Raw genomic sequence first — 26933 nt, 5'->3', positions numbered from 1 at the left:
CACTGCTCATTAGTCACTGGCCAACACAAATGCCACCCTGCACCTGCGTAGTGGGCATTGCAAGGGGTGAACAAAGTCGTTGGGATGCTGCTCTGACCTATTGTACAAACATCTGTTGCTTTACATCTACTTCGGCTATAAAACTCTCCGGAACATACAAGCGTTAGAGAAAAAAAAGCCACCAAGAAGCACTTGGAACAAAACACCTCTCAAAACTTGGCAAGTTTCCCATAGTAAATAGCACTAGCGGTCCTTCATTATACCCAGGGAAAGCCATTTACGCTTTGTCTACGAAAACATTTCAAAGTCACAAGAATTTCAATCAATTTCAATTCATTCAAAAAATAAATGAACAACTAATCTGCAAAAGAAGTGCAAAAAAAAAGCAAAGTGCACATATTCTTTAAGGGCCAAATCACCCTAAAAAAGGATTTTCTTTTGGAATGTAGGTCCAACCACTAGGGGCCTCACGTATCAATATATTCTTACTAGGAATGGAGGAGTTGGCCTTTAACACTGTCCAGTGGGAACAAGGAATACTTTATGAACCTGTATATACACACACATTGAAGAAGTATAAAACACTATTCAAAACAGAAAAGCTTGCGCTTTTAAGGACAATCATACTTTAAAGGCAGTGATGGTGAACCTTGGCACCCCAGATGTTTTGGAACTACATTTCCCATGATGCACTTGCACTCGGCAGTGTAGTTGAGCATCATGGGAAATGTCGTTCCATCTGGGGTGCCAAGGTTCAGCATCACTACTTTAAGGCCTTGTTCGTATAGGCGCACTTACAACGTACACCAGCGTAAGGACCACACGGGATGCACAAGGCCCCGTACACACGAGAGGATCGATCCGCGGAAACGGTCCTCCGGACCGTTTCCGCGGATAAATCCTCTGGCGGATTTTGATCTCATGGTTGTACTAACCATGAGATCAAAATCCCCGCGGACGTGTCGCCGCGATGATGACGCGGCGACGTGCGCGACGCTGTCATATAAGGACTTCCACACATGCGTTGAATCATTACGACGCATGCGATGGATGGAATCGGACGGATTGATCCGCTGAGTCTGTACAGACCAGCGGATCAATCCACTGGACTGGATTCCAGCGGATAGATTTCTTAGCATGCTAAGAAATCTTGATCCGCTGGAAATCCATCCCCGGGGAAAAAAATCCGCGGAAAAATATCCGCTGGATCGTACACACTAGGGGATCTATTCACTGAAACCGGTCCGCGGATAAATTTCAGCGGATCGATCCTCTCGTGTGTACGGGGCCCAAGTGTTCCATGCAGGCAGTCCCATTCATGTCAATCGGACACAGCCTCTGCTCCCAATTTGACAGCCACGTGGTTGCAGCCACTGCGTCCCAACTGACATAAATGGGATTGCCTGCACACAGACGCACAAACTCCTGGGCATCCTGTGCGGGCAAAACATGGCTCACACATGGGTCTACGCTTAGGCACGCTCGTGTGAACAAGGTTTCAGACAACTATATGCGGCAAAAATAGTTAAAGTAATATACAGCCACGGGCTACTGGTTGGTTTTATTATTTATACTGGTTCAGTGTTGCCCACCTATACTGGGCAACTAAGATCATGCAGGTGGCAGTGTGCATCAGGTTGGTAGGCAGGGAATAATGTCTCCCCCCGACACAGACCCAACTTCCTGTGTAACAAACTGCATACCAAGATCGGGCATCGGGGATAAAAGGGAGAAGAATGACAAACAGACCATACAGTCTGACCATTTATAAAACTGAAAAATAAAATAAATGAACCAGTTAACTTTTATATTCAGACAACTCCAAAGTTGTAATTTACATATATCCATACGTATGTGATCAGCATGTCATGCATTCTTGGCTTCCTGTTCAGTGGTGCTGCGCAGCGATTGTGTTTTATCTCAATGTAAATCTATTGTCAGCACTGACTGCATGAACACAGACCCATTATAAGGCTAACTGAGCAGTTACTGAACAGGGATGTTCAAGCGCATACCGTGATAGACAGATTGGGGTTTATTTACTAAAATTGCAGGGTGCAAAATCTGGTGCAGCTCTTCATAGAAACCAATCAGCTTCCAGGTTTTATTGTCAAAGCTTAAAGTGATTGTATACCTTTGTTTTTTTTAAATAACATATCATACTTGCCTCCATTGTGCAGATCATTGTGCACAGAGTGGCCCCGAACCTTGTTTTCTGGGGCCCCCCGGCGGCTCCTCCTCGCATCGGTTAACCCCCTGGCAGAAGAGCTCTCCCAGCTCCAGCATTTGCGTCCATAGACACAGAATGCTGACTCGGCTCGCCCCCCAGGTCATTGGATTTGATTGACAGCAGCGGAAGCCAATGGCTACACTGCTATTAATCTATCCAATCAAGAGCCGAGAACCCCGGGCTGAGAGGAAGAGTGCGTCTCCGCCATGGGAATTACAGGAGGTGAGTAAAACGGGGGGGGGGGGCTGGGAGGCCAGTCACTGTCAGAAGTTTTTTCATCTTAATGCATAGGTGCCATTAAGATAAAAAAAACAAAAAAACAAGGGTTCACAACCCCTTTAAGACCCCTTTCACACTGGAGCGTATTGTAGGTGCTATAGCGTTAAAAATAGCGCCTGCAATCTGCCCTCAAACAGCTGCTCCATTGTCTCCAGTGTGAAAGCCCGAGGGCTTTCACCCTGGAACGTTGCGCTAGCAGGACGGTAAAAAAAGTCCTGCTGGCCGCAACTTTGGAGTGGTGTGTTTACCGCTCCTCCACCGCTGCTGCCCATTGAAATCAATGAGACAGCGTGGCTATACCGCCCGCAATCAGCTGCTTCAGCCCTTTCTCGGCTGCTAGCGGGGGGGTAGAACCACCATGCTAGCGGCCGAAAATGCGACCATAGCGTCGGCGGTAAAAATAGCAGAGTTTTACCGCCGACGCTATGGGCGGCTCATTGTGAAAGGGGTCTAATTGAACAAGCTGAAGTTAGAAGCGGATTGGCTACCTTGCACAACTGCGCCAGATTCTGAGTGCTCCAGTTTTAGTACATCAACCCCATGGAATCAAGAGGGCATGTATGAAATACAACACTCCAAAATGTGGAACCGTAAGAGAATAAAAAAATTGTGAACATCACTTTAACACCTTTCCACTGATGCAACCCGACCCTTTAAAAGGAACTAAAAAAGTCAGGAGACAGAGATGTTTTTTCCAGTCGTGAGACCGCTGAGATTGGCTGTCACATGACTGAAACCTACCAATCACGAGTATGCATCAGGAACTACCCGTGACAGCTTAGTTACTGGGCTGAAAACTTGCAGTGAGCACACTCTCAGAATGGAAAAGCCGTTTCCCCCATGGACGTATATGTGTGCAGTGGCTTGGCATGAGAGCCCACCCGCCCAGCAGAAGCATATATACATACATACATACAGCTTAAAGATTTTTAGCCAAGTTCTCAAAACACAGCCGCTGAAAATATGCTGCGGCTTCCCTTAAAGTCCAACTGAACTTTATTTAAAGTTTATTCAGGTTACCACTTTCCAGGTGCATCCAAACAGAAGTGGTTTAAAGTTTTACAGCTTTTTTTGTTTTTTTTTTAAAGCCGCCACAACCTGAGCAGCCTGTAGAAAATGACTCCTGCTGTCTGTACGGAAGCAGTGGTCTCTCTGCAAAGGCCCAACATGCCCTGTGCTGACTCAGAGCTAGAGCTTTCCATTCAGAAGGGAACATGAGCTTTGTTGATTGGAAAAATTTAGCTCTCGTTCAGCAGGGTGGCGTGTTGGAAGTCTGCAGAGTGGCCACTCCTTCCACACAGAGAACAAGGGCTCTTTTTCTGTAACATGCTGGCAGAGGACAGGCTTTTCATCTCATGCTTTGTCTGTTTTTAGAAAACAGCAAGGCCTTGTTCACACCATGGTGCAGAGACATCAGTTTTTCTGCACACGTTCTGAAGGGCACGTTCCCTTTGTGCCCTCGTCACACCACCACATTGGTATAACCTGCAGATCTTTTCTGCACAGGAATCAACTTGTATGCAGTTTTCTGCACAAAAAAAAAAAAAAACTGACATCAACATTTGTGTGAAAAGGGCAAATTACGGACGCACGTGAAAACTGATGTTTTTATGCACAGATGTCTCTGCAAGTGAAATCTGCACGGTTTTCCAAATAGTTTTCCTGCATGTATGGAACGGAACGAGCCCTTCGCCTTGCAGACCTTTTTGTTTTAGAGGGACCTGGAATGTGTTTAACTGATTTAAACTGAATCATTAGGGCTTTATATAATTTAAGTCCAAAAAAGTAAAAAAAAAAATCTAACAATAAATTTCCCTTTATATATAATTTGGTCTTAAATAAATCAAATCATTTACATATATATTATTTTTTTAATATAAACAGTCTATGTCAAAGTGAAGGCAGTAATGTAGCACACACTGGAGGTAAATCACATTTAAGGGGGTATTGCAGCACATTTGATTCGCCGTACATATAGACCTGTACACACACACACACACACACACACACATTTCCCTGCTGACCTAGTAACAGACAGACAGTCAGGGAGACAATCGCCATGCAGTGGCCTTTATAGAAGACGCTTTTGCCACTTCTGACCACCCACAAGTGTCGTCTTCTTCCTTGTGTGGAGAAGGCAGGTGGGCGCACACATTTCCACCCTTAGTACCGGGAGGGCATCTTGTTCTCTGGGTCGGCAGATCCTTCTGTGTGATCGATCGTCTGGTATGTACTTCGATCTCGTGACCCAGAGATAAACCCCGAGGACACTGAGCAGAGACAATGAAAAAGACTAAAATTAGTGGGAAAGATCCAAATTATTCACATTTGTTAACAAGAGTATACAGTAAAATGACTGTAGTCACCACAACAGCAGAAGCCCAGGATGGTCCAGCATTCCTGGCAGGGGAGCTAAAGTGTTTAGCCAGTTGTGGACACTGGGTATGCTACACACAGCCAAAAAAAAAAAAAAAAAAAAAAAAAATCGGTAAACAGGGACCCCTCCTACTGCTTTCACTCTGCACTTGCCAGCAATTTCTGGTTGTCAAAATGATAGCTGGGAGTTTCTGTATAAATACAGGCGCTGTAGAAGCTGCTTATTTAACAAAAAATGGACTGACACTGTGTTTATAAACACTGTGCAACGTTTTTCAGAGTGGTACCAGTGACCGCTGCTAGTGTAAACAAGCCTTAATATTTTTGTATCTGGTTTGTTTTTTCCCTCATCAACAATCAAAGGGATGAGCTTCAATCCGTATACGGTATGATGTTAAAGAAAGTGGTTAAGTAAAAGAAATAATTAATAAATCTTATAGTTTACCCAAACAGCCCTAATGAATGCCTTCTTCCCCTTCTGCCCTTAAACCTTAAGTTTAGTGAAATCTTTTAAAATCAGCACCAGGGTCAGTATTTACAATGAATTAAAAGTGTCTCTTGAGCTGGTGGTGGCTATGCTCATTGAAAACTTCATTCCTCTCACCCAGATATCTCCACACCTTCCAGTGCCGCAGAGGTAAAAACGAGCGCATGGCCTTGTCACAGGCACATTATGCAATTCGCTGCCCATCTTTATGGAGCGCATGCCAACCCCGTAGAACCACTTACTGCATAGGACCATCAAATAAGACCCAAACAATAGCCGGCCATAAATCACATATTTTTACCAAGCTCAAATAACAACATTTTTGACTTACTGCAAAATCCTCTTCATGGAGCTCATTAAGCAACACAGGGTAGAAGTAATTTTGAGAGATTGGGCTCAATAAAGCTTACAGTGCCACTTGAAGAACCTTATGATTTAAAAAGGGGTTGTAAAGGTTTGTTTTTTATTTTTTTAAATGGGTTCCATTGTTGGTTCACTTACCTTTTCCTTTCGATTTCCCTTCTAAATGTTTTATTTCTTTGTCTGAATTTCTCACTTCCTGTTCCTCCTCAGTAAGCTTTCCCCCCATCATCCGAGCCGTTCTGGCTGGGGGTTAGTCAGTGTGCTCGTCACCTCCCTTGGGACTACATCCCTGCGGGGGAGACACTGTGAACACAGCATGTAGGATGTAGTCCCAAGGGAGGGGGCGAGCACGCTGACTAACCCCCAGCCAGAACGGCTCTGATGATGGGGGCAAGCTTACTGAGGAGGAAGTGAGAAATTCAGACAAAGAAAAAGAACATTTAGAAGGGAAATTGGAGGAAAGGGTAAGTGGACCAACAATGCACTTAAAGGAACCTATTTAGAAAATAAAAAACAAACCTTAACAACCCCTTTAAGTTGGCATCATATTTGGCTTGAAAATCCAACTGGAGAAAGATGTCTGATGCTGAAAAGCCCACAAAGCACTAACTGATCTAGTAGAGTGTGCTTTAACAGGAAAGAAAAGAACCGGTCTTTGGGTTTATACACTTGAATGAAGAGTTGGAAAATCCAACTAGAGATGGTGGAAGGGGAAACAGACTTGTCCATCACAGAGAAATGGATAAATGGAATAAGGTTGTTGCGCAAAATATAAAACATATATAATCATATAGTGACCAAATAATATATAATTATAGTGACCAAAAATATATAAATATATGAAGTGCTAGAGGTGTCCAAATAAGTCAAATGGTGTAAAAACAAATAAAGTCCATGAGTCAAGTGGCAGTCAACACTACTACTAAAGGAGAAGAATAGATGTCCACCAATCCCAGAGAGGAATGAGAAACTGCACCAAAAAGACTTCAATCTGGTCTCCCAGAACTCTCACCTCACCAATGGATCAAATCAGCGGTACAATCAGAGATGTATCCACATGTATACACTATCCCATGGACTTCCCGAGTGTCTCACGGTCCGGATAGTCAAAGCCTTAACGAGTCTCCCTTTAGTACCTAAAAGGACTCCGTACCCGGGAACAAAAGGGACAGAAGAGAGGGCCTCCAATAGTGTAGTATTAAAGCTTAAGGAGCATTTATTAGGATAAAAATGCGCTTACAGGCGATAAATAAAACAAGTGCATAAAACAGACAGTGGCGTTCTCAGCGCCGTCTCACTTCACTCCTGGTGTACGTCTGTCCATGGCACATTACTGTCCATCACAGAGACTCTTACGTATGACAAAAAGAGTCAAGTCTGTCTAAAAAGTACAGCACATACAAAGTCTAGGTGATGGAGGGAAATCTCTCCGGAAAGTCTTCTAGTAGGACAGAGGGATAGGGGAAAATGTCCTGGTTAAGGCAAAAAGGAAGAAACCACTTGAAAAGGAGAGGGCCATGTGGCCTCAAGACAACCTCATATCTGTGTAGCACAAGAAAAGGTTCTTTACTGGTTGAGGCCATCCAATCAGGAAGAGTATTGAGAGGAATATCCTGAAGATGTTACAAGGGCAGTTTCTGAAGGGCTGCCAGAACTAGGTTGAGAGCCCATGGCATCACTGTGGAACGTACAGGAGGGACAAGGTGAGCGACACCCTGTACAAAGGCTCTCAATGAAAGAAGTGGTCTGTGAAAGAATTGCCAGGGTGGAAATTTGACTCGATGCCAAATGTTGTTATAGGCCGAAGACAGAGTTTGTCCCTCGAAGTACATCTTACGATGGAAGCTTCTTAATTATTTTGCACCATAAGAAATATGCTTTCCAGGTGCGATCAGTTTACTTCCTAGTTTTAAGAAGAGTACGGATAATAGAATCAGGTAAGCCCCTGACTTTTAGAACCTGGGCTTCAACAGCCAGCAATTCAGAAGAGGTGTGATAAACCAGTCCTTGGGATGGAAGATGCAGGCAATTTGGGTGAGCCTACGCAAAGTGTAAGGAGTGATGAGGTCCAAGAAGAACCACATCAACCCGAGTCAGTTCAATGCAAGGAGTATCCCCAGAACACCCTCCCCTAGAACCTGTGGAGTTATGCGTTTCAGGGGAGGAAAGGTGATCATGCTGGATTCAGAGAATGTGTCTTCTTGTCCAACTCAGCCAGAATGTTGAGTTGCAACAAACTGGAGTGGAATTTGGCATATAAAACTGCTTTGAAGAAAGCGACCATCAAGCCCCAAAACCCTCATGCAAATGTGGAGGGGTAGACTAACAGATGTTCCTGCAGAAGAAACCCCTTGAACAGAGCAGTATCCAGATTGAGGCCTAAATACTCCAAGTGAGTCAGTTCCAGGGCTGACTTGTGGAGGAGGAAAGACCATGGGAGCATGCCCCTGACTCTTGTGTTCTGAGTGAGCAAACATGGATGACATTTTTCCCCATACTCACAGTTGCAGAAAATTTCTACCTGGTCAATGCAGATAACCTGAAGGAGTTAGACTATGCCGCCCTGAGCGTCGGCGGTAAAACGCCGCTATTTTTATCATCACTTTACCGTCGGATATGCGGCGCATTTCATCCACTAGCGGGGCGCTTTTAACTCCCGCCAGCTGCCGAAAAAGGGTTAAAACTGGCCACAATGCTTCGCTACTGTGGCGTTTTGCCGGCGGTACGGCGGCGCTGCCCATTGATTTCAATGGGCAGGAGCGCATTAGGGGCAGCGAGTTCACCGCTCCTAATGCGCTCCAAAGAAGGACTTTTTCTGACGCCCTGCCAGCGCACCGCTCCAGTGTGAAAGCCCTCGACTTTCACACTGGAGTGAATGGAGCAACTGTTTTAGGGTGGTTTGCAGGCGCTATTTTTACCGTTATAGCGCCTGCAAAACGCCCCCTCAGTGTGAAAGGGGTCTTACAGAGGATGCCATTAAATGCACATACTCAAGCACGGGATGGTGATCTGGGCAATCAGTATCAGTTTGTTATAGATTGTACACTGTACAATTCCTTGGATCAGTTAGTGGATCATATGCTGGAAAGTCTTGCAGGACCGGTAACCTTGTGTTTATGATCTGCCATACTAACAGTGTGCAAACTGAGGAAATTCCCAGTTATGGATACTCACAAACCAACTGCTGAAGCAGGAAGGAGTAATGGCAACCAATGACCCGGTCACCATATGGCACCAGTAAGGAGGAAAGAACCCTGAACCTTGCAAGAAGCTGGCTGATGTGCCGGAGATACAGGGGAAGTGGGCACGTGGACAACAGTGTGGCAGGGGTTACCACCCATAGTTTTGGGGTGCCAACAGAGAGTGTTTGAAACACATTAATTGAGTCATAGAACACAGACATTAAATCCAAAAGGGAAAAGGAGAATGCACTCTGTACTGGTGCCGGGCTGCTCTTTTAGCAGTGAAAAGCCCTTACCAGACTGTCTTAGCCCCTACATTTTAAGTCATATTTGGGAATCTTTTTAAAAGCTGCCAGGGTTTATTCAGAGGGTGTAATTACAAGAAGCAGATCAGAGGACAGGGATTGAGCAATCGTGTTCTGTGCTGTAGTAGCAGACATGAATATTTCAGCGCACAGTAAGTAGAGGTCAGTCAGCCTTGTAGGAAGTGATGACAGAGTGACAAAGAACCCAGCACAGCCCCTTTCACTAGACCAGAGTAACTTATCAACTATACGCTTATCAACTACACTCAGTGTATCCCATGGCCAAACTCAACCCACCACACTGATAAAGAACACATGGAAGCAGTTTAAACAAAAAACGTTATAACAGCAAAATCAGTGCATGACAACACATAACAAATGAAGAGCCGAGAGGGAGGGAAGATGTGTGCGGAGAAAGGAAGGCAAGATGGAAGACAATGGAAAGAATCCTCCAGTGGTGAAGAGTATTTCAGGAGAGGCGAGTAATGCCTTGTACACATGATCAGAATTTCCGATGAAAAAAAGTCAGATGGAATTTTTTCATCGGATATTCCGACCGTGTGTGTGCCCAATCTGACTTTTTTCCATCTGAGTTTAGAAAGAGAACATGTTCTCTCTTTTTCCCCCAAATGAAAAAAATAAATTTTGATTGAGTTTCACACAGACGTTTGGAATTTGCAGACGGAGAAAAAAAAAAACACGCATGCTCAGAAGCATTGAACTTAATTTTTCTCGGCTCGTCGTAGCGTTGTACGTCACCGCGTTTTGGGCGGTCGGAATTTGGTGTGTCCGTGTGTATGCAAGACAGCTTGAACGGAATTCCGTCAGAAAAATCCGTCTGAGTTTATCCCGACGGAAATTCTGATTGTGTGTATAGGGCATTAGATAGAGAAAGGAGCAGAGTCCTCCAGCAGTGCAGAGTATTTCAGGAGAGGAGAGTTAGATAGAGAAAGGAGCAGAGTCCTCCAGCAGAATAGAATTAGATAGAGAAAGGAGCAGAGTCCTCCAGCAGTGCAGAGTATTTCAGGAGAGGAGAGTTAGACCTCCAGCAGAGCAGGGTCCTCCATACCTATGCTGAAATTGCACTCTCCTCCACGCTCCACGTACATGTGATATGCGAAGAAACACGACAATGGCTTCAACAATAGACTTAATATGGCCATTCCAGCGCTAAATCGGAACAAGTCCCTGGTGACCAACTTCTCGGTTGTTTCTTCGGCGCCTGCGTAGTACAGAGCGAGGAGTAAAATGTCCAATACCACTGTAGTGATCAGACCAGCCAGAAACTGCAAATAAAAAAAGTCAGCCAATTAGCAATGCTCATGTAAATCCCCTTAAATGGGGTTGTAAAAGGTACCATTTTTCTTTTTCCTAAACAGCTTCCTTTACTTAGTGCAGTCCTCCTTCACTTACCTCATCCTTCCATTTTGCTTTTAGAGTTGAAAATATATTTATTGGTATTTTAACAAATAAAACAAATAACATGAAGTGTTACAATCGAAGAACAGTCATAAATGTGCAGGGGTAAAGAGTCAGCCCAATGGCTATCGCCCACAGCAGGACTCCCATTTTGCTTTTAAATGTCCTTATTTCTTCTGAGAAATCCTCACTTCCTGTTCTTCTGTCTGTAACTCCACACAGTAATGCAAGGCTTTCTCCCTGGTGTGGAGTGTCATGCTCGCCCCCTCCCTTGGGCTACAGGAGAGTCAGGACACCCACTAACACACAGCTCCTTTCTCTGCAACGTAGAGAGCGTCCTGACTCTCCTGTAGTCCAAGGGAGGGGGCGAGCATGACACTCCACACCAGGGAGAAAGCCTTGCATTACTGTGTGGAGTTACAGCCAGAAGAACAGGAAGTGATGATTTCTCAGAAGAAATAAGGACATTTAAAAGCAAAATGGAAGGATGAGGTAAGTGAAGGAGGACTGCACTAAGGTAATGGAAACTATTTAGGAATAATTGGTTTTACCTTTACAACCCCTTTAAAAGGGTCAGATCTTCCAAAGATAATAATTCACTTTTATCACCAACTGCCTTCCAGAATCTCTTGAGATCTGTTTCCCAGCATCTCCCCCCCCCCCCCCCGCTAACTGCTAGCATTTATCAGTTTATTTGGTAGACTTCTCTTTCACCTTACCCTACAGACAATGTAAAGAAGAGATAAAAAAAAACAAAAAAAACCCCACAAATATCAGTTTAGGATGGACCGATACTAAAAATCAATCCTACCACAAAGATCCATGTGTAAAAAGTCCAATGAGTGTGCCAGACCAAAGAACTAAAGCTGGTCATACTCATACACTAGTACATTCATTTACTTCATTTTAACAATTTTCCAAATACCACATTCACTGTTAGAAATGTGTTTGTCACTGTGGCTGAAAACCATATGACCCCACTTATGATTCCAAAAATCAAACCAACATTCTTAAAACAAAAATGTTTCAATAAATGTTTTTCCACTTTATGGCCAGCTTCAATACTGGGCACTTTCACCCCCATCTTTCCCAGGCCAATTTTCAGCTTTCAGCGCTGTCACACATTCATGCAACACTACCCAAATTAAATAATTATATTTAAATTGAAAAAAAAAAAAAAAAAAATGATGTATGTATGTATGTATGTATGTATGTATGTATGTATGTATGTATGTATGTATGTATGTATGTATATATATATATATATATATATATATATATATATATATATATATATATATATATATATATTACATACCAGTGCAGTACAGCATCATCATAAAACTGGTGTGGTGGTGATCAGGGGCACTGACTGGTGGCAGTATGTTAAAAAAAAAAAATCATAATAATAATAAAAAAAAAAAATATTTTAATATTTTTTTTTTCTTTTTAAAGAGATTGGAGAACTACATGCAAATATGCGATTAGAGACATGCACAAGGGTGCATTTGCCTGTACGGTGTAAACATACCTCATCTTTTGGTGTATGGGATGTTCTGATGCTGCATACAACTGCCCACAAACATGAATGGGTGAAGGTGGCGGTGCACAGCTATGCACCGCTACTTGCATAAAGAGGAAAGCCGCCTTCCATGGGGCCAACTGTGTGGGCTCTCCTGTCCCGCCGGGACCCGAGCTACAAACTGGCATGTCTCGTGATGACATGACATCACTTCCAGTTTACCCGAATGTCAACAGGACCATTTTTAAGGATCAAAAGAATTAAAATAAAAAAATAAATCTTGGCGTTTTGAATACTTTTAAAGGGCAGAGGAGGGATTTGGGGTCTTATAGACCCCAGATCCCTCCATAAAGAGTACCTGTCACAAGGACGTTTACATTCCTTGTGACAGCAATACAAGTGAAAAAAAACCTCTAGCGTGCAAAGGAAAAGGCGCACATCTGCCTCGTACACAGACAACGATCATCCCAAATATGTCGCGGCAAATGTCAGATCATGGGCAGTAATTCTAGCACTAGACCTCCTCTGTAAATCTAAAGTGGTAACCTGTAAAGGCTTTTAAAGCGTCTCCTATGGATAGTAAAACTTACGTTGTTTGTCGCCATCGAAAAGGCATGCGCAATTTTAAAGCGCGACATGTTTGGGGGGTATCTATTTACTCAGCGTAAAATCATCTTTTATATTTTACAAAATTGGGTTATGTATTGAGTTTTTTTGCATTAAAATTCAAAACAGTTTATGGTTTCCCAAAATTGTATTTAAAAAGAAACTGTGAAAATACTGTGCAAAATACAAAATTGCAAAACCCACCAATTTTCTTCTCTGGGGCCTCTGCTTTAATATACAATATTTGGGGGGCCCCCAAGTCATTTTCTAGCAAAAAAAAAAAAAAAAAATTAAAAATGATTTTTACGTGTGAAAAAAAAAAAAAAAAAAAAAAAAGGTGGCTAGACACCAGTGTCAATCAGGGATTTCCTCTCATTTCCTGCTTCGGCTATGAGACAGGAAGTAAAGAGAAATCTCCCCAATGGCACACAGATGGCAAAAACTGGCCGGTTATAACCCTCCCTTACTCTATCCAAAATAAAAATAAAAAAGTTTTGCCTTAAGTTCCACTTCAACTAGATTGATCCGTTCCCCACGTTCGAGACTAAAGTAAACCCTTATTGCTGGAAGGCAGGCTCATTATGATGTCAGAGGGGCAGGACCCAGCTTGCGGCAGATTACAGAAGGACAATGCTGGATCCACTAGGCAAGAGAGTATGTTAATGAAGGTCAATGCAGCAAAAAGGTAATACGAGGGAAAGAGGGGTTTGTGGTTGATGTTTCTCTTGACGTGGGAGTGTCTGAACCCCTAAAACACATTGGCAGCTCCATGCGGTTTTGTTACAAGCAAACACTCGATATTAAAGGATTTTGGACACTTGGACTCTTTGGTTTGGCACTCTTTTTACTCATGGATCTTAAACTTTGGGTCCCCAAAATAGTGGGCCTCACCAAAGCCTTTACACCCGATATGAACGCAACTTCTTTTCTTCAACCAAGAACTACTAAAAAGAGCTGAATCCAACATCCTTACCATAAAAATAGCGTCAGCGGAGTCCCGCTGGATAATTGCCCAGATGCCCACAGCCAAGACGGTCAGATTAGACAGGTAATAGGCATTTGGCAGCCATATTAAAGTGCAGGCCCTGCAAGATACAAGAATTCTGTCAATGAATGGATGTGTCATGTTCCAGAATGTTATGGTATTAACCCCTCCATTACCAAAGGTTTCTAGGATGCAGGCAGGCATTGGTTGCTAGGGTGCTGGCCTGGCCTTAGTTTCTAGGATACAGGTGGACACCCATGCCATAACAACCAATGACACTGTGGGGCCAGGTGCTGAACATACACAGGGCTGAACATGCAATGAGGATGGGGTGTCCATTATGGACATAACTGAAATCTTTTAGGTGGAGGGAAGTAAACAAAAAATATATATAATAATAATAATATTATGATTGCATAAGTGTGCACACCCTTAAACTAATACTTTGATTTTACTACAGCACTCAGTCTTTTTGGGTATGAGTCTATCAGCATGGCACATCTTGACTTGGCAATATTTGCCCACTCCGCTTTGCAAAAACACTCCAAATCTGTCAGTGCACAGCCCTCTTCAGATCACCCCACAGATTTCCAATGGGATTCAGGTCTGGGCTCTGGCTGGGCCATTCCAAAAAATGTAATCTTCGTCTGGTGAAGCCATTCCTTTGTTGATTGCGATGTATGCTTTGGGTCATTGTCATACTGAAAGATGAAATTCCTCTTCATGTTCAGCCTTCTAGCAGAAGCCTGAATGTTTTGTGTCAATATTGACTGGAATTTGGAACTGTTCATCATTTCCTCTACCCTGACTAAGGCCCCTGTTCCAGCTGAAGAAAAACAGCCCCAAAGCCTGATACTGCCACCACCATGCTTCACAGTGGGTATGGAGTTCTTTTGGTGATGTGCAGTGTTTTTGCGCCCAACATATCTTTTGGAATTATGGCCAAAAGGTTCAACCTTGGTTTCATCAGATCACATTGTCCCTCATGCTTTTGGGAGACTTCAGATGTGTTTTTGCAAAAATTTAGCCAGGCTCGGATGTATTTCTTGGTAACAAAAGGCTTCAGTCTTGCCCATCTACCCCATAGCCCAGACATATGAAGAATACGGGATATTGTTGTCACATGTACCACACAGCCAGTACTTGCCAGATATTCCTGCAGCTCCTTTTAACATTGCTGTAGGCTTCTTGGCAGCCTCCCTGACCAGTTTTCTTCTTGTCTTTACATCAATTTTGGAGGGACGTCCAGTTCTTGGTAATGACACTGTTGTGCCATATTTTCTCCACTTGATGATAACTGTCTTCACTGCGTTCCATGGTATATCTAATGCATTGGAAACTCTTTTGTACCCTTCTCCTGACTGATACCTTTTACCAATGAGATCTGATGCTTTGGAAGCTCTCTGAGGACCATGGCTTTTGCTGTAGGATGCGACTAAAAAAATGTCAGGAAAGACCTACTAGAACAGCTGAACTTTATTTTATTTTAAATGTAATTGCCCAATTATGAACACAGCTACATCCCCAGTTATAAGAGGGTGTGCACACTTCTCCAACCACATTATTTTATTTTTACTTTCCCCCCCTTAAAGATTTGAATTTGTTTTTCAATTGAGTTGTACAGTTTATAGGTCACATTAAAAGGTGGAAACAGTTCTGAAATGATTTATCTTCGTATCATTTTTTTTACATCACAGAAACATTACTTTTTTTGTAATTCCTTTATTACACCAACAGTTAGACATTGACAATTTAAGGCGTGAGTCAAGCAAGTTACAACAGCATACCAGAGACACATATTGAATATCCGCCTCAGCTTCAGAGGTAACTTAATAGATTCAAGGTATATTTAGAGTAACTCATTTAATGCATGAAAAATTCTCTTAACTGGAAGGGCATAACGATAAGCATTTCTACTTCTCCAGGCCTATATAGAAAGCCCTAACGCAGTATTGCAACCCTGTGGGGTCAAATATAATACAAAATAAGTAATACCGGGAAGACCCCGGGTGGCCAACAAAGTCCAGTAAGCGGACAAAGTCCATCTTATGTGGTCAGCTATATAAAACAGCGAGAAGACTACAGCAAGGGAGCCTCCAAGAGGAAACCTGACATTTTAACCACTTAAGACCCGGACCATTATGCAGGTAAAAGGACCTGGCCCCTTTTTGCGATTTGGCACTGCGTCGCTTTAACCGACAATTGCGCGGTTGTGCGACGTGGCTTCCAAACAAAATTGGCGTCCTTTTTTCCCCACAAATAGAGCTTTCTTTTGGTTGTATTTGATCACGTCTGTTTTTTTATTTTTTGCACTATAAACAAAAATAGAGCGACAATTTTGAAAAAAATGCAATATTTTTTACTTTTTGCTATAATAAATATCCCCAAAAAATATATAAAAAAACTTTTTTTTCCTTCAGGTTTAGGCCAATACGTATGCTACTTTTTTTGGTAAAAAAAATAAATTGCAATAAGTGTTTATTGATTGGTTTGCGCAAAAGTTATAGCGTTTACAAAATAAGGGATAGTTTTATTGCATTTTTATTAATTTTTTTTTTTTTTTTTTACTAGTAATGGCGGCGATCAGCGTTTTTTTTCGTGACTGCGACATTATGGTGGACACATCGGACACTTTAGACACATTTTTGGGACCACAGTTGCACTGTGAATGACAATTGCGCGGTCATGCAACATTGTACCCAAACTAACATTTTTATAATTTTCTTCTCACAAATAGAGCTTTCTTTTGGTGGTGTGTGATCACCTCTGGGGGGGTTTATTGTTTGCTAAACAAACTAAAAAAAAAAAAAAAAAAAATTCCAAAATTTTTGATAAAAATATTTTTTTCTTAAAATGTTGTTTCACCGACGGGCACGGATATGTAGAATTGATGGGCACTGATATGCAGCACTTATGGACACTGATTTGTTACTGCTGGGCACTGACAGTCTTTTATTATGAGGACACTGCTGAGCATTGATTGGCACATCTGAGGGGGCTTTGCTGATAATCAATGTGCCGATTATCAGCACAGACCCCCCCGGCGATCGGCTCTCCCTGTCAGCGCGAACTGAGGAATGCCGTTTACTGGCACTTCCTGGTTCACGCGATGATCAGCTGTTATTGGTCACAGCTGATCACGTGGTAAGAAGCCTCCGACAGAGGCTCCTTATCACGATCGGAGATGTGGCATTATCAGACTGACACGCCGCACTGCGCGCCCCTACTGGCGCACACCAGTATGTTATCCTGTTGGACATCATATGACACCCAGTCAGGATAACAGAACCACTTCCTGGACGTCAATATGTTATTGGCCAGGCAAGAAGTGGTTAAGAGCCTTCATGTGACCTAAAGCCAAGGCAAAGATCACATGGTCTCTGAATACCACGGAGCATTGCAGGAGTTTCAGGTGATCAGAAACTGAATACTCTCTGTTGTGTACAATCTGATAGTCTTGTGCGATTTATCGCGCAACAATGGCGGCATGCCCGCACTGCGATTTTAGATGATTGACATCTCAAATGGGAGTCCCGCGATTTGTTATTCGGCGCTTTGAAATGGTGGGCAGAATCGCGCCAAATCTGCCTGCGATTTAAAAATGCTGAAGTGTGAATGCAGCCTTACATGAATGTATACTTACAACATTGTCAGCAGCCAATGCACGTAGATGATTGCCTGAGGGAAGAGGAGATACAAAGTTATTGTTGTCCGAACCTGAATTCAAAGCTGAACCCCAAGCACAAAAAAAAACCTCAAATATATTCCTCTATAGTCACAAATGATAACAATCCACTGTGCGCGCACCAAAGGCTTTTGCAAACCTAGACATTACCTTGTAAAAAGTAGTGGCGACATCATCTGCTGTACATAGAATGTGCAGGAAACAACTCTGTGGGAGGGGCCAAGTTGGCTCCACCCACTACAGGCCCCCTACATAAAACTACGGGAGGAAGCGGAGACCCTGCACAAGTAGGGAGAGCAGCAGTGACCAGTCTTTATTACAGGAAGCTCCTGTACACACCGGATTACTGCAGAGATCTGGAAGAAACACACAAAGATCTCACTCATTCATGTCTTTATGGACCTTGCTTTGTGCACTGGGGTGCAGTCATGTTGGAACAGGAAGGGGCCATCCGTAAAATGTTCCCACAAAGTTGGAAGCATGAAATTGTCCAAAATATCTTGGTATGCTGAGGTCTTAAGAGTTCCCTTCACTGGAACTAGGGGGCCAAGTCCATCCCCTGAAAAACACCATAATCCCCTCCACCAAATGATTTGGACCAGTGCACAAAGCAAGGTCCATAAAGACATGGATGAGCGAGTTTTGGGTGGAGGAATTTGACCGGCCTGTAAAGAGTCCTGACCTCAACCTGATAGACCTTTGGGATGAATTATAGTGGAAAAGCCAGGTCTTCTCGTCCAACATCATTGCCCGAGTTCACAAATGGAAGAATCAGGGTGGATTAAATAAAAAGTCGATGGCCACCGGGCACCCGCGATTGCCCAGTAACTGAGCAGGGACGTGGAGCTCTGTGTGTAAACCTGTGTCCCTAGGGACACAGATCGGTCACCTCCCCCAGTCACCCCCCTCCCCCTACAGTTAGAACACACCCAGGATACACATTTAACCCCTTCCCCGCCCCCTAGTGGTTAACCCCTTCCCTGCCAGTCACATTTATACAGTAATCAATGCATATTTATAGCACTGTTCACTGTATAAATGTGAATGGTCCCAAAAATGTGTCAAAAGTTTCCGCTATAATGTCGCAGTCCCGAAAAAAAAAAAAAAAAAAAAACGCAGATCGCCGCCATTCCTAGTAAAAAAAAAAAAATCATTATGTCCCCTATTTTGTAGGCAATATAACTTTTGCGCAAACCAGGTTATTGGGATTTTTTTCCCCCAAAAAATATGTAGAAGAATACGTATTGGCCTAAACTGAGAAAAAAAAATATATTTTTTTTTAAAAAAATTGGATATTTATTATAGCAAAAAGTAAAAAATATTGTGTTTTTTTTTTCAAAATTGTCGCTCTTTTTTTGTTTATAGCCCAAAAAATAAAAACCGCACAGGCGATCAAATACCACCAAAAGAAAGCTCTATTTGTGGGGAAAAAAGGACGTCAATTTTGTTTGGGAGCCACGTCGCACGGCCGCGCAATTGTCAGTTAAAGCGACGCAGTGCCGGAAGCTAAAATCTTGTCTGGGCAGGAAGGGGGTGTATGCGCACAGTAGGCAAGTGGTTAAACAATTACCTTAATAAACTTATGAAATGTTCTATATATCTTCATTAATTTTCTTCTAAGATGCTTTTAAAGCCCCACGCCTGTGTTGGGGGTATTTTGTTTTCAATAATCTACTTTTGGGGTGTTGGCAACATATCAGCCTTTTTAGGTGAAACTCACATTTTTAATTTACAATTTCTTACAGATTATTTCTCTCAACAAGTCAATGTTTTTTAGAACAACCCTGATCTACATTTCTACAGAGTGACTATATTCCCGGACAGCGGAGTCAGGCGACTCCTGGCACGCTCCCATACAGGCACAGTGCCCAGGACAGAGGATATAAACAAATACATGAAGCAAGCAACGTCTCCAGCTGAGCGGACTGCGTTCTGACTGTCTGCTTCCATGAGATCCCACCAACCCGACCATCATTCTCCTTCCATACACCTCAATGGATCTTCCATATATGAGGATCATCTCTGGGGGTAAGGAAGAGGGGGAGAGGACTGGTCACCCAAATACTGGGCATGTATGGTATAGCAAGGACAGACATCCTCTCCAGAAAATAGACAGAAAGGGACCCGGAAGTTCTGCACAATGTAACTCTGCCTACCCAACCCCCTCCCCAAAGAAAGGGGAGAAAACAGACTTTCCAAAGATTTATTACAGAAAATGTGTCAAACAAACTCACATTTTTCAGATTAAAAAGAAGCCTGAAACAGATCCGTCTCCTGTAGGATCAGCCAATCCCAGGACCTGGAACCAGATGAGTGGCAGACCGAGCACATGATGTGATTGACCCGAATTCAAAATCGCGGTAAAAATCTTGATTTTACGGCTGCGTTTTTGCCGCAATAGAATTTTGTATGGACTCCCTCATATGGACTGTGTTTCAAAATATAGGGGTATCCACACCCTGCATCTAAAGGAGCCTCAAAATAAATGGGGAATCCACACTCTGCATTTGCAGAAGCCTCATAATATAGGGGAATCCACACCCTGCATCTGAAGGAGCCTCATAATATTGGGGTATGCCAGGGATCGACAAATCCCGGGCGCCAGGTCGCCATGGCGACTAGAAATAGTGTTTTTTTTGTGAGCTGGCGCCATCTGGTGGTGAGCCGTTGGTATTACAAGTTATTACCACCAGATGTGTAAGCTGCCGCCATCTGGTGGTGGCCGTTGGTATTACAAGTTAAGCATTACAAGTTAAAACAGCAATTCTAATGTCATTTTTCACTATTTTCACTGCCATCTTCTTCCCTCTAATTAGAACCCCCAAACATTATATATATTTTTTATCCTAACACCCTAGAGAATAAAATGGCGATCGTTGCAATACTTTCTGCCACGCTGTATTTGCGCAGCGGTCTTACAAGCGCACTTTTTTGGGAAAAAAATTACACTTTTTTTAATTAAAAAATAAGACAACAGTAAAGTTATCCCCATTTTTTTTTATATTGTGAAAGATATGGTTACGCCGAGTAAATTCATACCCAAAATGTCACGCTTCAAAATTGCGTCCGCTCGTGGAATGCCGACAAACTTTTACCCTTTAAAATCTTCATAGGCGACGTTTAAAAAAATCTACAGGTTGCATGTTTTAAGTTACAGAGGAGGTCTAGGGCTAGAATTATTGCTCTCGCTCTAACAATCGCGGCGATACCTCACATGTGTGGTTTGAACACCGTTTACATATGCGGGCGCTGCTCACGTATGTGTTCGCTTCTGCGCGCAAGCTCGTCGGGACGGGGTGCGTTTTCTGGCTCCTAACTTTTTTAGCTGGCTCCTAGATTCCAAGCAAATTTGTCAAACCCTGGGGTATCCACACTCTTCATCTAAAGGAGCCTCATAATATTGGGGTATCCACACTTTACATCTAAAGGAGCCTCATAATATTGGGGTATCCACACCCTGCATCTAAAGGAGCCTCATAACTCTAGGAAATCCATACTTTGCATCTAGAGGAGCCTCATAACACAGGAGAACCAAAACTCTGCATCTAGAAGAGCCTCATCTTACTGGGGAACCCACAATGCCCAACCTGTGGCCCTTTGGTATTTGATATGTGGCCCTTGGACCTCAGCAGTCTGCAGAAGGAACATTGATTAGGGTATTAGCATTGAAGTGATAATTAAAGGAACTTTTTTGTTATAAAATAACAAACATGTCATACTTACCTGGTCTGTGTAATGGTTCTGTACAGAGCAGACCAGATTCTCCTTTTCTCGGGTCCCCTGCCCCTCCTCCCTTCCAAGTACCCCCTAGAGCAAACAGCTTGCTGTGGGGGAACCTTAGCCGCTGCTCTGCGTATCCATTCAGACACAGAGCCGTGACTCAGTCCCACCCCCTCTCTCTTCTCATTGGCTCACTGGCAGCAATTGACACTGTCTCAGTCAATGAGGAGGGAGAGTCCCTGGCGAGCCGAGGCTCTTGTGCACATCGCTGGATCGCGATGGGGCTCAGGCAAGTATTGGGGGAGGAGGGCACACAGGAGGTTTTTTACCTCTATGCATAGAATGTGTGAAGGTAAAAAAACCTTGAGCGTTTACAACCACTTTGATCTCTATTAGCCTCATGTAACATCTCCCAAGGTTCGTATTGTCTTCTGCAGCATATCCCCAGGCAACAATGTATCATATCCACACACTCTGACCCTTATTTCCTCTATTAGGCCCCATTTCTCCTTCAACTCCAAAAAGCTGAAGGAGAAAAAATTAAAAAAATCAATTATTCGCTATGGAGAAGGTTCACATATCCACTCCAAGTCAAATAAAGCCAAACGCCTGAAGCTCCAAAAAGTTCTGGAGCTTTTTTTGTAGCTCAAATCGGACATATTGGAGCGTCTTTATTCCCATAGAAACAAATGGAAATGAGCCATTTGTGCATTTTTCTGCTCAAATGCAAATGCAAAAAAAAAAAAAAAAAAAAAAAAAAAATAAAAAAAAATAAATGTAAAATACACAAATAACTAAAAATCATCATAAATAAAGTAAATGAAAGTGGAGTTCCACCCAAAAGGGGAAGCTCCACTTGTTTGCTTTCTCCCCCGTCCACTGCCATATTTGGCGGATACCTGTTTTTGACCCCTCCTCCTCCTACCACCGCAGGGCCAATCAGAAAGCACAGCGCACTTCGCAAATGCATAGTAGAAAACTGGCTGTGAAGCCGCAGGGCTTAATGGCCGGGTTTGGGGCTCAGTTTTAATAATACATGAATGAATAATAATTAACCCCTAACCTTAAAAAATAATAAATTAGTAATAACAATAATAAACCTCCAAACCTGAGCAAAAAAAAAATATAATAATAATAATAATAATAATATTTAAATGACCTATTTAGTTTGTGTTAGGGTGTCAAGGAATTTATTAAGTGGTGTTGCATAGCAAGATCACTTACTGTTCTCTCACATATATATTATTCTTATTATAGCCAAATTTGCCACCCTAACTCCTCCCACAGTTTTTACACTACATAGACGAGTAATATATCGAAATGTGCGGATTGTTCCCGATCGCGTTGCTATTACTTTGTGGAACGTTTTGTCGAATCGTTCGCAAAATATCGTCGTTTTTGCGGCGAAATTTTCCCATAGGAATGAATGGTGAGCGGTAGAGTGTGGAAATGTCAGAAACTGACAAATCAAGACATGATTTGTAAACTGCGACCACTCCCTCATTTTCAAGCCGACCTACACAAATCGTATATCAAAACGTTCAGCTATCCCTGCTGCCACTACACGTGTTCACGGCTAAGCGATAGTCCCAATCGTTTTCACAATATGACAATTTGTTTGCAACATACACCATACACTGACCTCCATTGACTTCCATTGAAATTTAAATCAAAATCCCTAAAAATGTTTGCACAATATATAAACTGCAACTGTGCTTTCAATTTTAATATTTCAGAGACATACTATACATCAAAATGTAGGTCTGGGTCTTGTGATTCACACAATATAACGATATTCGCTGTACGATTTATAGTTTTTAAAATACAACCTTTTGTACAGGACAAGTATTAAAAAAAAATCCTCAATTTCTGCTGTGTTTACAGAGAGCCTGCAAACCAAACAATTGGTTTCCTAGGAGACGCTGAGGAGTTTAATAACACCTCACAAACAGCTGTGAGGTGAGTTGGCTCCTCCCACACAAGGCTGAGGGAACTTGGCTCTGCTTAGAGGCTGCTTGCATATGTTTACATTGGTTTCCTAGGAGACGCTGAGGTAAAAACCTTCATACACACAGCTGTGAGGGCTTTCTATAGCTCCTCCCACACAGCTGTGAGCTGGTATGGCTCTGTTTTTTTTGGCTCTGCATATAGCAACCATCCATAGCAACCAGTCCATAGCAACAAGTCCATAGCAACAAGTCCATAGCAACCAATTTTGATGGGGTAGTTTTTGATGGGGCAGTTTTTGATGGGGCAATGGATCGAAATGGATTAACACACGGTTGGATCACATTTACATCTCCAGGGGCACTGTCTCCAGTCAGGAGTATTGGTGGAGGCAAGACCACGTCGCACAATTTCCCCAGAAATTGTATCTTTTCTAGTTTTAAGTGCCGGTTCACACAGGGGCCACCTGTCAGCAGGGCCGCCGTCAGGAATTATGGGGCCCCTTACACAGCTTCAGGCATGGGCCCTCCTTGAGCAGAGAACCGGGGGGGGGGGTGCTGCCGCCTGAAATTAAAAAAAAATAAACATTTATAAAAAATAAAATAAAGGGGGTTGCCATCCAGGGCCCTGGGGACCTCTGGGCCCTTTAAAAAAAAAAAAAAAAAACATTTATAAAAAAACGAAAAAAGAAAAGGGGGTTTGCCACATGGGGCCCTTTGAGCCCTTTAATTTTATATATATATATATATATATATATATATATATATATATATATATATATATATATATTAAAAAATAAAAGAAAAAAATATATAAAAAATAAATTAAAAAAAAAGGGGGGTTGCCATCCGGACCCCTAAAACAAAAAACAAAAAAAAAGGGGGTTTCCATCTGGGCCCCTGGGGACCTCCGGGCCCCTTACAGGTGTACTGCCTGTACCCCCCTGATGGCGGCCCTGCCTGTCAGACAACTTAACCGCCTAACAAGTCGCGCTCCGTGCATTGCAATGGAACCGATCTAATAGGAGCGACTCAAGTTGCTCCGAGTTAGAAAACGGTTCCTGTGCTACTTTGGAGCGGCTTGCACCGACTTTCGATACAGAAGTCCTTTTGCAAGTCGCGCTGTACAAGGCGCCACCAGAGTCGGATGACTTTGAAGCCGCCCCTGTGTGAACCGGCACTCAGGTTTATGGGTTATTTATTATTACATAGTATTTATTTATTTTTTATGGCCTAACAAAAAATAAACAAACAATAAATAACTCCAGCACCTAATACTAACCCTTTACCCTGAATAATAAAATAATAATAATATTGTTATATTATTAAAAAAAAAAAAATATATAAAATAAAAAAAATAAATAAAAAAAAAAGGGGGGGGGAGAGGGAAAATAAAAGCTAATGAAAAAGCTAACATACCTAGCAACAAATAATGCAACAGATGATAGTTTTCTCTATTGGCTAATAAAAAAAAGGGCAAAGTTCAACAACGCTGTATAAAAACACAGCAAAATCACACATAAAAAAAAGTCCTCTCCAGCATTCCATATATTGAACGTTATGTGTGGCCCTTAATGATGTCAGGGGCCACATTTGAGGCCCCTTATAGCTTACAACCAATGCTGTAGAATATACCACCTGTACATACCACTATATACACCCCCTTTATATTACACCCCCAGTTTATACCTCATATACACCCCCTTTATATTACATCCCCAGTGTATACCTTATATACACCCCCTTTATATTACATCCCCAGTGTATACCTCATATACACCCCCTTTCTATTACATCCCCAGTGTATACCTCACATACACCCCCTTTCTATTACACCCCCCGTGTATACCTCACATACACCCCCTTTCTATTACACCCCCCGTGTATACCTTATATACACCCCCTTTCTATTACATCCCCAGTGTATACCTTATATACACCCCCTTTCTATTACACCCCCAGTGTATACCTCACATACACCCCCTTTCTATTACACCCCCCGTGTATACCTCATATACACCCCCTTTCTATTACACCCCCAGTGTATACCTCATATACACCCCCTTTCTATTACACCCCCCGTGTATACCTCATATACACCCCCAGTGTATACCTCATATACAACTCCAGTGTATACCTCATATACACCCCCTTTATATTACACCCCCAGTGTATACCTCATATACACCCCCAGTGTATACCTCATATACACCCCCTTTCTATTACACCCCCCGTGTATACCTCATATACACCCCCAGTGTATACCTCATATACAACTCCAGTGTATACCTCATATACACCCCCTTTATATTACACCCCCAGTGTATACCTCATATACACCCCCAGTTTATACCTCATATACACCCCCTTTCTATTACACCCCCCAGTGTATACCTCATACACCCCCTTTCTATTACACCCCCCGTGTATACCTCACATACACCCCCTTTCTATTACACCCCCAGTGTATACCTCATATACACCCCCTTTCTATTACACCCCCCGTGTATACCTCATATACACCCCCTTTATATTACACCCCCAGTGTATACCTCACATACACCCCCTTTATATTACACCCCCAGTGTATACCTCACATACACCCCCTTTATATTACACCCCCAGCCCCAGTCTATCCCCCGTCCTTCCTCTTCCTCCTCGGTGTAGTTCCTCCTCTGTGTACACTCGGAGTTCCCACCGACTTCTAAACTTTCTAGAAACTTTCCCCGAACTCTGTACTCCCCCCAGTACCGGCCCCCTCCCCCCCATTCCCCATCCGGGTACCTTCAGGCTGACAGCAGGTAGCTCCATCTCGGCTCCCCGAGTCCAGCGATCAGCGGGCGGGCGAGGCTCTCTGTCATGTGACCCGATCCCCGGACAAGGAGCTGAGGGGGAAGAGGTTGGCCGGTCACGTGAACCCGGCGGGTTGCTAGGAGACGGCGTCCTGTGCAGCTACTGCGGAACCTCCGAATGACCGAACCCCACAGGTGTATAGAGGGGAGGAACCCCACACACATCGACCAATCAGGGCGATAAAAGCGGACCTGTCCCAGAGCAATATATACTCACTCCATGGACTGCTCCAAGGCTGCAGGGGGGCCTGGTGCATGGATAGGGAGGGAGGCTGGGGACATGGTACAGATGTCAGAGGCTGGGGACATGGTACAGATGTCAGACTGGGGACATGGTACAGATGTCAGAGGCTGGGGACATGGTACAGATGTCAGAGGCTGGGAACATGGTACAGATGTCAGAGGCTGGGAACATGGTACAGATGTCAGAGGCTGGGGACATGGTACAGATGTCAGAGGCTGGGGACATGGTACAGATGTCAGAGGCTGGGGACATGGTACAGATGTCAGACTGGGGACATGGTACAGATGTCAGAGGCTGGGGACATGGTACAGATGTCAGAGGCTGGGAACATGGTACACATGTCAGAGGCTGGGGACATGGTACAGATGTCAGAGGCTGGGGACATGGTACAGATGTCAGAGGCTGGGGACATGGTACAGATGTCAGACTGGGGACATGGTACAGATGTCAGAGGCTGGGAACATGGTACAGATGTCAGAGGCTGGGGACATGGTACAGATGTCAGAGGCTGGGGACATGGTACAGATGTCAGAGGCTGGGGACATGGTACAGATGTCAGAGGCTGGGAACATGGTACAGATGTCAGAGGCTGGGGACATGGTACACATGTCAGAGGCTGGGAACATGGTACAGATGTCAGAGGCTGGGGACATGGTACAGATGTCAGAGGCTGGGGACATGGTACAGATGTCAGAGGCTGGGGACATGGTACAGATGTCAGAGGCTGGGGAC

At 43.3% G+C, this 26933-nt stretch overlaps 1 protein-coding gene across 1 annotated transcript; it reads right to left on the bottom strand.

Moving 5' to 3' along the window:
- Positions 1-4047: 4047 nt before the first annotated feature.
- On the bottom strand, positions 4048-26101 carry LOC120915513 (angiotensin II receptor associated protein). The gene is made up of 5 exons (XM_040326083.1): positions 25890-26101; positions 17398-17432; positions 13743-13854; positions 10292-10508; positions 4048-4779 (listed from the first exon to the last, which is right to left on the bottom strand). Exons 1-5 carry the CDS (start codon positions 25914-25916, stop codon positions 4673-4675), a joined length of 498 nt encoding a protein of 165 aa, XP_040182017.1. The 5' UTR covers positions 25917-26101; the 3' UTR covers positions 4048-4672.
- Positions 26102-26933: the final 832 nt, after the last annotated feature.

This window comes from Rana temporaria, chromosome 10, assembly GCF_905171775.1.
Source record: "Rana temporaria chromosome 10, aRanTem1.1, whole genome shotgun sequence".
Classification (NCBI taxonomy): Eukaryota; Metazoa; Chordata; class Amphibia; order Anura; family Ranidae; genus Rana; species Rana temporaria.
The sequence above is the reverse complement of the archived record's forward strand: the minus strand, read 5'-3'. Positions and strand labels throughout refer to the sequence as shown.

What these genes read in the sequence shown, in the direction of transcription:
- LOC120915513 (XM_040326083.1), bottom strand. Translation starts at nt 25,916, where the DNA reads ATGGAGCTACCTGCTGTCAGCCTGAAG. An exon ending in TACCTGCTGTCAGCCTGAAG is followed by an intron (nt 17,433 to 25,889) that starts GTACCCGGATGG and finishes CTCTTCCCTCAG; the next exon opens with GCAATCATCTACGTGCATTG. An exon ending in CCGCTGACGCTATTTTTATG is followed by an intron (nt 10,509 to 13,742) that starts GTAAGGATGTTG and finishes TTTTATTTGCAG; the next exon opens with TTTCTGGCTGGTCTGATCAC.